At 38.7% G+C, this 9,294-nt stretch overlaps 1 protein-coding gene across 1 annotated transcript in view; it reads left to right on the forward strand.

Moving 5' to 3' along the window:
• LOC104073211 (neuroblastoma-amplified sequence-like) overlaps positions 1-7,907 on the forward strand; it is a gene marked incomplete at its 5' end in the record, with an annotated part of 45,743 nt that extends 37,836 nt beyond the window's left edge. Inside the window, one exon of the mRNA XM_009572906.1 lies at positions 7,536-7,907. Within this exon, the coding sequence (XP_009571201.1) occupies positions 7,536-7,811 (276 nt within the window). The remainder of the gene's footprint in view (positions 1-7,535) is intronic.
• Between the last annotated feature and the right edge of the window lie 1,387 nt (positions 7,908-9,294).

A 9,294-nucleotide genomic window follows, 5' to 3' on the forward strand; every position in this document is an offset into this window, starting at 1 on the left:
CGCGTGCACATGCAAAGCAAAACAAGGAATTCATTCACTGCTTTCCATCGGCAGGCACGTGTTCAGCCAACTCCAGGAAAGCAGGGCTCCATCACGCGTAACGGTTACTTGGGAAGACAAAACACCATCACTCCAAACGTCCCCCCTTCCTTCTTCTTGCCCCAGCTTTATATGCTGAGCATGACGTCATATGGTATGGAATATCCCTTTGGTCAGTTGGGGTCAGCTGTCCCCGCTGTGTCCCCTCCCAGCTCCTTGTGCATCCCCAGCCCACTCACTGGTGGGGTGGGGTGAGGAGCAGAAAAGGCCTTGACTCTGTGTAAGCACTGCTCACCAGTAACGAAAACATCCTTGTATTGTCAATACTGTTTTCAGCACAAATCCAAAACATAGCCCCGTACTATATACTATGAAGAAAATTAACTCTACCCAAGCCAAAACCAGCACAAACCTTTTTTGAAATTGCAGATCTCTCTTTTTATTGTGTATCTTTTTATAAACTGCCGCTTATCTTTTTTTTTTTATATAACAGAAATAACTATTTTTCCTTTGTGTTGTGTGGTGTGTGAATAATTTTAAAAATCAGTTTGCTTAAATAAGCTTATTACCGCCAATAGGGCTCAGAGTTTGCCCTTAAGAGTCAGATTGTTTTTGAGAATGGTTTCAGTGTTGCCTATTCACTTGGTTGTCTTTCAAAGATTAAGACTGATTTTTATACTTCTGACAGAGCAGGTAAATATTCTATTACTTGTTGGTAGTTACATTGTTTAAACAGCCAACAAATGGGAGTTCATATAATCAGTGCAAATACTTCTTCAACCAAGGCTTTAATAGAAACTAGAACTGGCAAATTTTTGTAGCTAATCTAAAATAATACCTTAGCTTACATACTTTACAGACTATACTTTCAATAATGAAGTACTGAGACTACCTTTGCAACATGATCTATTGAAAACCATAAAGAATGTGTGACATAATGGAATTTCCAGTTGCCTCCAGTGTCTTATGCCATTTATGGCTACTCACTTAGTGTGGCTTACCTTTTAAAAGAAATCTTGTTAAATTATGTGTATATAAGCTAACAGTGATTATGGTAAAATATCTCTCTCTAGTTTAGTTTTCTAGGGTTTTTTAATATCTCTCTGTTTTTTTCTCCCCTTATTTATTTGTCCTATAGCTATAGACTCCATTCAAGATTAAAATGAAAAGCATTTTTACCTCCAGTAGTAGTGGAGAGCTAATACTCTGGGAAATAGCAGGTTCAGTTCTCCTCTTCTGTTACATCAGCAGCAGCTCTTATCTTTCCTTTAGTATCCGTATTTCATAATGTTTGGATTTTATAATGCATAAGTTATGGATGAAATATTGCCTATTGCTAATACCAAAACCTCTAGACACCTGCACAAACAACGCTGACAGGGAATTGCCCAGACCCTGATTTGCCCTTTAGTTAGGCAAAACATAGAACCTGACCTGCTCTTGCTTATCTGAAATTCTCACTTCAGGAGAGACTTCCCCCCCGCCCCCCCCCGCCCAGATACACTGCATCATAGCAAGTACAGGTACAATGTCCATGTAGGCTGTATTAGCAACCAGAAGAAATATTGGATGCTGATGTAAGATGTGTCCTTGATCTTGGAGAGCAGATCCACAAAATTCTTACATTCATGGTTGCATGAATTTGTGGAGGCCTCAGTGATTTATCAGTAAAGCCTTCTAGATGTCTCAAGTTCCTTTTCTGAGTACATCAGAAGGTGCCACCTGTGGCAAAGCTGATCTTCACCCACCTGTTTCACACACAAGCTTTCTTAAAACTTGCAGACTCCCTGTCTCTGCTTGCCCAGGGGACCTGCTGCCTTGGTAGAGCTGAGTGCCTCAAGTCTGACCCATTTGCAGTTCGTAACATTAGTGTGCTGATGGCAAAGCCTCAGGCGAGCATGCTTAACCCTTACTAATTATGCACTGACAGTACTGAGTTCAGCGTAAGACACAAACTGCCATTCTGATTCAGAAATACAGCAGTCAGCGTAGGGGTGAATACAGGTTGTACAACTGCTTCGTGTTTGGATCATTTGCCAAGGGCATTAGGGAAACAGCTTGAATCCTGTGTCCTCTCTAAGAGCAGCACTTAGCAGTCTGGGATAAGGCTCCTACCCATCCTGCTAAGATGTGCAGAAAGAGTTCAGGACTTGCAGAGACAGAGTGCAAGTGGGTCCTCACTTCTGTACCTGTTGAGGGGAACCTTGCTGCGATGTGGTTTTCCATCTGTAGATGTAGATCCATTTATAAATTCTGCATTAAAGAGACATTTGAGAAAATGCACGAGCACTGTTTGAAGCAGAGTGCTGTAGCACTGCTTCAGTGGAAATTATGAGTGCATCTGTTGCAATTCTGTTTCTATTCTTTCTCACTTTCTAGATGAATATTCATGTCTCTAGCAGGGAAAGTATTGATCATCACAGTCTAAAGGAGTGAGCTAGTCATCAGAGATACCACTTGAATGCCTACATCTTGAAAGTAGATTTCAGCCAATACCTAAATAGGTATGTAAGTCAAGGAAAAAAAGTCAGAATTTCCTCTCCTTAGCATAATTATCCCCATTAGTTCTTTTACTTGTACACGTGCGCATTGTGTGTGGGCACCACACTAAATCTGCACTGTCAAATCTGCACTACTGCAGGAGAGGTGGATATGAAAAAGTATTCTCCCATTTAAGCCTTCCAGAAGTAACAGGTTTTACACTAATGAAAAATTTAGCACCCTCAACATGGAAGTCTAGATAGGCATAATGGTTTTTCTCCATCTTACATACTCTGAGTTTGTCATTATTGTAGTTTATAGTGTATTCACATGTACACACAATATGGAAAGTGTTTGTGTATTCATTTGTGCAGAAGATACCTGCACCTCTAAGACTTGCGTAAACTGCAGTCAGCTGCATCCTGTGTCACTGGAACATTGTTTCTGGGATCAGTGATAAACTTTGCTGGAACCAGTGTTTTAAGACTTACTTAGGATCTTGGGATAGTAAAGGTTCTGCATATGCAGGCAGATCAGAAGCGACTCATTAATAAGATCCTATCTCTGCTGTCTACCCAGAAGCAGCAGCTTTTTAACACTGGGATGGTAAGGTTGCTTTTTAGTAATTATCTTAATCAGGTTTTACTCTCTTGTTTACAAGTCTTGTCAAAAGAGTGATTTTGAAAAAGAAAATATAATGCGATTTAGAGAGTCTGTGTCTACTGTAGGCTAATATTTGGTATGCATGCTACACGTATATACTTGCAGCCAATCTGTGCTAACTTAAACAATATTTCAAATATGATTGAAATCATTGACAAACAAAAATAACCCTTATGGTTGTTTGAATTAGTATTTTTTAAAAGGTAAAATTTTGAGGATCAAAAGTCCGTCTGGAACGTATCCTGGCTCCAACGGAGGGAAAAATTACAAGTCTAGCCAAGAATAAGAATAGGGCAAATACATAGGCTCTTTTTCTGAGATACTGCTCTCCCAACTTCCAGTCATTTTCAGGTGTATGTATTTGTGTACTGAGTAACTGCCAATGGTTTTCTTCCTCCATTTTGTCCCGTTTCTCCTTAAACTTGGATGAGCTTTTACATTCTGCAGTATCATTTGCCAAAGAGTTCAACAGTGTAAAAAACCAACTATTTCCTTTTATTATTTCCTTTTATTTACTCTGAATCTGATCCTACTAGATTCATTTGATGCTTCGTAATTCTTTTTTTATGACAGAACGTGTTTAATCAATCCCCGTATACTCTAATGATGTTGCTATCTGCTCTATACCCTCCAAGCTGCCTCTTTTATAGATTGAGGAGTCCTAGTTTTGCTGAGTCATTTCTTGTACAGGCACCATATTATACTCTGTGGTGTATTTTTACTTTTAAATATACGCTGTCTGTGTTTACCTTTATATTGTTTTAGTAATATTTTGCTTTAACGCTTGTTGTTCTAATTTAAAATTAATTTTAAATAGATGTAGTCTTAAGGTACATTTAAATTGATTTATTTTTTAAAAATCTTACAGCTTATGAGCAGTGATGCTTAAATAAAACTATCTTAATTAGGGTTTTGAAATACACATTAATTTATTAGAATAGAATAGAATAGGCTATTTCAGTTGGAAGGGACCTAAAACAATCATCTAGTCCAACTGCCTGACCAATTCAGGGCTGACCAAGTTAAAGCATGTTGTTAAGGGCATTGTCCAAATGCCTCTTAAACACTGACAGGCTTGGGGCACCGACCACCTCTCTAAGAAACCAGTTCCAGTATTTGCCCACCCTCTCGGTAAAGAAATGCTTCCTAATGTCCAGTCTAAACCTCCCCTGGAGCAGCTTTGAACCATTCCCATGTGTCCTATCGCTGGATCCCAGGGAGAAGAGACCAGCACCTCCCTCTCCCTTTCCCCTCCTCAGGAAGCTGGAGAGAGCACTGAGGTCGCCCCTCAGCCTCCTTTTCTCCAGACTAGACAAACTCAGAGTCCTTAGCCGCTCCTCATAGGACACGCCTTCCAGCCCTTTCACCAGCTTTGTTGCCCTCCTCTGGATCAATTGTAGGGCCCAGAACTGCACACAGTATTCAAGGTGAGGCTGCACCAGTGCTAAATACAGAGGGATAATCACCTCTTTTGACCAGCTGGTCATGCTGCATTTGATGCATCCGAGGATGCAGTTTGCCCTCTTGGCTGCCAGGGCACACTGCTGACTTATATTGAGCTTGCTGTTGACCAGCACCCCCAGATCTCTTTCTGCAGGGCTGCCCTCCAGCCACTCCTCTCCCAATTTATACTTGTGCCCGACATTGCTCCGTCCCACATGCAGAATCCGACATTTCGACTTGTTAAATTTCATCCCATTAATCATAGCCCAATGCTCCAATCTATCTAGATCCCTGTGCCAGGCCTCTTGTCCCTTGAGAGAGTCAACAGCACCTCCCAGTTTGGTATCAGCAAACTTGCTAATGGTGCATTCAACTCCAGGATCCAGACCATTGATAAATATATTGAATAGGACTGGCCCTAGAATTGAACCCTGAGGAACACTGCTGGTGACCGGTCGCCAGCCAGATGTAGCCCCATTATTGACAGTCTGCATAGACTGGTATGGAATTTCTGTGTGTGCATTTGTTTTTATTTAACTAATGACTTGTTTCTTCATATGCAATTGATACCCAAAATGTTCGCATGATCTGGAGTTGCAAAACTGATAAAAACAAATAGTTAATCTATCTTTCTCAGCTGCCCATTTTTATACAGATTTCTCATTAAACCTTGGCTTCTCTGTGTTCTTAGAAGAAGAACTGTCAGACTCTGCTTAGACTGAATGAAGAGTTGCAGAATAGGTAGTGGCCTTAGCTACGTTCACAGGCTCTGGTTGCCATCTTGTGTCTCCATCCAGTTGCCTGGAGACAATTACATTACAATTACATTACTCTTTCTGAGCAGGTCTTCAGACTGCCTTGAAGTAAAAAAATGGGAAATGCTAATCAATTTAAACCTACTGGACTATTTGAGCTTAAGGATGAGCTGTCAGACACAACTCAGTTATGCATGAGTACAGACAGGTTGCTCTGCTTCTGTGTTGCATGGGGGCATCTTCATCCCCATAGTATAGCTCAGCTGCTTAATGGTTTTATGCTAGAAAAGATCTTTTACTCTCAGACTTGTCTCTCCCCAATTTGTGGTTTTTTTGGCCTATGAAATCACACTAATCTATAGGACTTTTCATTAACTGAATAATAGCCTAAAAAGCTAATTTAAATCAAACCTCCCATCTTCTGTTAATCTCATTACTGTAATTACCGTTTGCATTTTATGCACACAAAATCAAGCACTGAAGCTCTGTGTAAAGTTGCATTCTACATACAGGTGAAGAATAGAGCACACGGAGCTCAGAGGTGGGGCAGAATATCCCTCCAGCCTCCCATTTCAGAAAAGATGAGAGCTGTTTGGATAATGGCTTAGTATGGCGCGTGATATGCTACAAGATGCCAACATTAGGAATTCTATTTAATGATCAACCTGTCTTCAACAGGAAAACATGTCAGTAATGAACATGTGACAATTTAGAGGAATTATTAAATAATTAAAGACTTAAGGTGGCCAGCTTAAAGATTGGACATACCTATTGTTTTTAGAACTGTTTTGTAAACTGTTGCATTAGCTTTGTAATCCATAAGAGGTTTATGTAATTAATTGAGAAAATGCTGAAAGACTTGGAGGAAATAAAGTTTATTTTTAAGATTTCAATGGAAGGAAAACCACAAATATCTAAATGAAAAAATGGAAGAAATAGCATGAGGGTGAAACAGCAGACTGTGTTCCTGGTTAACATGATAAAGACATTCTGTTTTTCTGGAAAGCTTCTGAAGTTCCAAAGAAAGTGAAAATAGTCAACTGAAAATAATGATCATGTGTTATTAATGGTAAATTGAAGGTGATAAAAAGAGGCATAACAGCTTTTCATGCTACAATATTTCGTGTTTTGTCTTTTTTGTTTTTTAATTATATTTTATGTTATGTAGAGTGCATCTTTTCCAAAATAGAGCAACAAATTATTCTATTTCTGTTGCTTATCATGTACATGCTTTCAGTCATCATGCTGACTTTTCAGCTCTTTCACAGAAGCAAGACTTATATTCATTAGTCTAAAACTATTTAAATACAATAAAGATCTTTCTTCTAAAAGAATTTGTTGTTACTTCAAAAGAAGTTCTTTCTCCCGAAGCTAGTTGCAGATTTCTCATCTACTTCAATACAAGGAGCTACCTGGTAGTTCCTTATGAACTCTGTATGTTCCTCTACGTGCAAATGTAATATTGATTCCTCCAAATAAGATGCCAAACCTTGGGAGTCTTGCAATTCCATGCATTCAAGAGAAAATCATGTACTTTTTCTGATTTATGCTTTGAGGATCCTGTTTCTGGTTTGTCTACTGGTATAGGGAAACTGGAGAAAGTAGTCTCCCACAGTAGATGGTCCATGTTAAATGGTGTGCATGATCTCTCACAGTGTATGTGTCTGAGTAGGTAAGATTTTTTTTACCAGTACATTTGGTTTTCTGGACTAATATATCATACTTCTGTTCAATGTTTCTGGGGAAAAAAAAAAATTAAAAAAACCCCCACAACTGCAAATTGACACTGTTACATGTTACTAAGAAATGGTTGTCGAAGCTTCATGGGACAGAGAATTGGGTTGTAAGCAAGAAGTGCCTGTTGCACATTGTTAAGCATCAACAAGTAACAACAGAAGTGCACTATTGTTAAGCATCTTATTCCTTAACTTTGTGCAGGTCAAATATTTGTATTAATGTGATAGAGACTGTTAAAGACATACCTTTACCTATTCTGACATATGCAAAGTGTGTATTCCTGTTGTTAATCCATATAGAATACTCATCTTGCTTTCGAGGTCACACTGTGCTGTTAGAACAGTCATGACATGTTCTAGTTCATGGATGTATCTGGTAATTAATTTTTAATTACTTTGGATTTTTCTTTCTTCGTAGGTTGATGATTGCAGTTGTGATGCTGAAATACTTTCCCTGCTCCTCAATGCCAAGCTAGCGGTGAAGTGCGTATCTACTGCCTTCTATCCTCGCCTTGTTGACCACTTACTGGCTAACCAGGGAGAAGGAGGCTGGGATGTAGAGGAAATAGCAACACAACTTAAAGAGGCAGGGTTCAACGCAGAGGCCGGGTCCCTCATGATGTCTTATCGAGGGACTCATCCTGCACTCAGGACTTTTACTACTGCCCTCCAGGCTATTCAGCATTGGATCTAAAAATGTTGGATTTGTGTATTTGTCTACCTTTTTGCTGAAGATCTTACATAAAAGGGAGAAACCATCGTTCTAGTGAAGTAACAAAGTTAGTTATTACCTACATGTTGTAGAAAATACAAACAGCACACCTACAATGAATTCGCATATACTTCTAATCGTTTAAAAAAATTACTGGTGCGGACCGTATCATTCTGTTATATGACTAACAAAACATTGAATCTAATAATCCTTTTCAGATCAGAGAAAAGTAAATGATTACACTCTGTGACATATAAATGAAACGTTAGTAAGCTGACAGGTTATATACAATTTGTGTTAATTTCTGTAAGTAATTTACTGTTGTCATAATGTAAAACTAATGTAAAAATATAATTATAAAGATATATGGAGGAAAAAAAAATTCACAATGAGGAGTAATTTCTGAGAATTTCAAAACCTTAAAATTTGGTTTTGTGCAATGTTGTTACCACAGCTTTTGTTTGCAGTAAGTAAAATATTTTGCATTTATTGTAATCTCTTTTTTCCTCCTTTTAAAGAGATAAGAAAAATATTTTCTTTCTTCAGCCACTTTTTCTGAAATTCCTGTCTCTCCTCAATGATTTTTATTCATAAGGACAAGCTGAACTTCTCTGTGCTTGCAGACAGTTCTAGTCTTTGAGGTATTTTTCTCTGCAATTTGGGAAGCCCCATCTCAAATCCTAAACATTTATTGATACCTTTTGTGAATGCACTTTCAAAGTATTTTACTTATATTTTTCCTGAGTTCTGAAAAATTAAATAGGTGTGTTTATTTCCAAATGCCTTCTGTCTTACTAAGGCAAAGTATTTCTGATTGTTTTCTGAGGTTTCTTAACAAGGGGACTGTCTGTTTATTACACTGCATTACCAGAAGGTTTTGATGTTTCTATGTGTTTATAGGAATTTGTTGTTAAAATTAATCTGTAAATCTTTTGCCTAATCTTGTGTTCAGATCTAATTTTGATTAAATAATGTGCAGAAACAGTACATATGATAGGATCATAGGATAATACAGGTCTGAAGCGATCTGTAGAGTAATGTAGTCCAACCTCCTCCTCAAGGCAGAGTTCCTTTAATGTTGGAGCAGGTTTCTCAGGGCTGTATTCAGTTGGGTCTTGAAAACCTCGAAGGATGGATGTCCCACTGCTTGGCTGTCCCCATGTTGAAAAGCTTTTTATGTATATCCTCTTGTTTGGGCCTGTCTCATTGCAGCTTCTGCCAGTTGTCTGTCATCCTCCCACCATGCATGCTGTGAAGAGGCTGGCTCCATCGTCTTGATAACCTTCTTGTGGGTATTGGGTCCCCCATAGCTTTCTCTCCTCAAAAGAAACAAAACCCAAAAGAAGAAGAGGGAAAAAAAAACCTAGTGCAGTGACTGCAGTTCATAGGTGATTTAGCTGGCTGTACCATTCCTACAGTACAGACACTGGTAATGGATTCCATTAATACTGGTAATATTCAGTCA

The sequence above is a fragment of the Fulmarus glacialis genome, unplaced genomic scaffold (assembly GCF_000690835.1).
Source record: "Fulmarus glacialis isolate BGI_N327 unplaced genomic scaffold, ASM69083v1 scaffold10242, whole genome shotgun sequence".
Taxonomy (NCBI): domain Eukaryota; kingdom Metazoa; phylum Chordata; class Aves; order Procellariiformes; family Procellariidae; genus Fulmarus; species Fulmarus glacialis.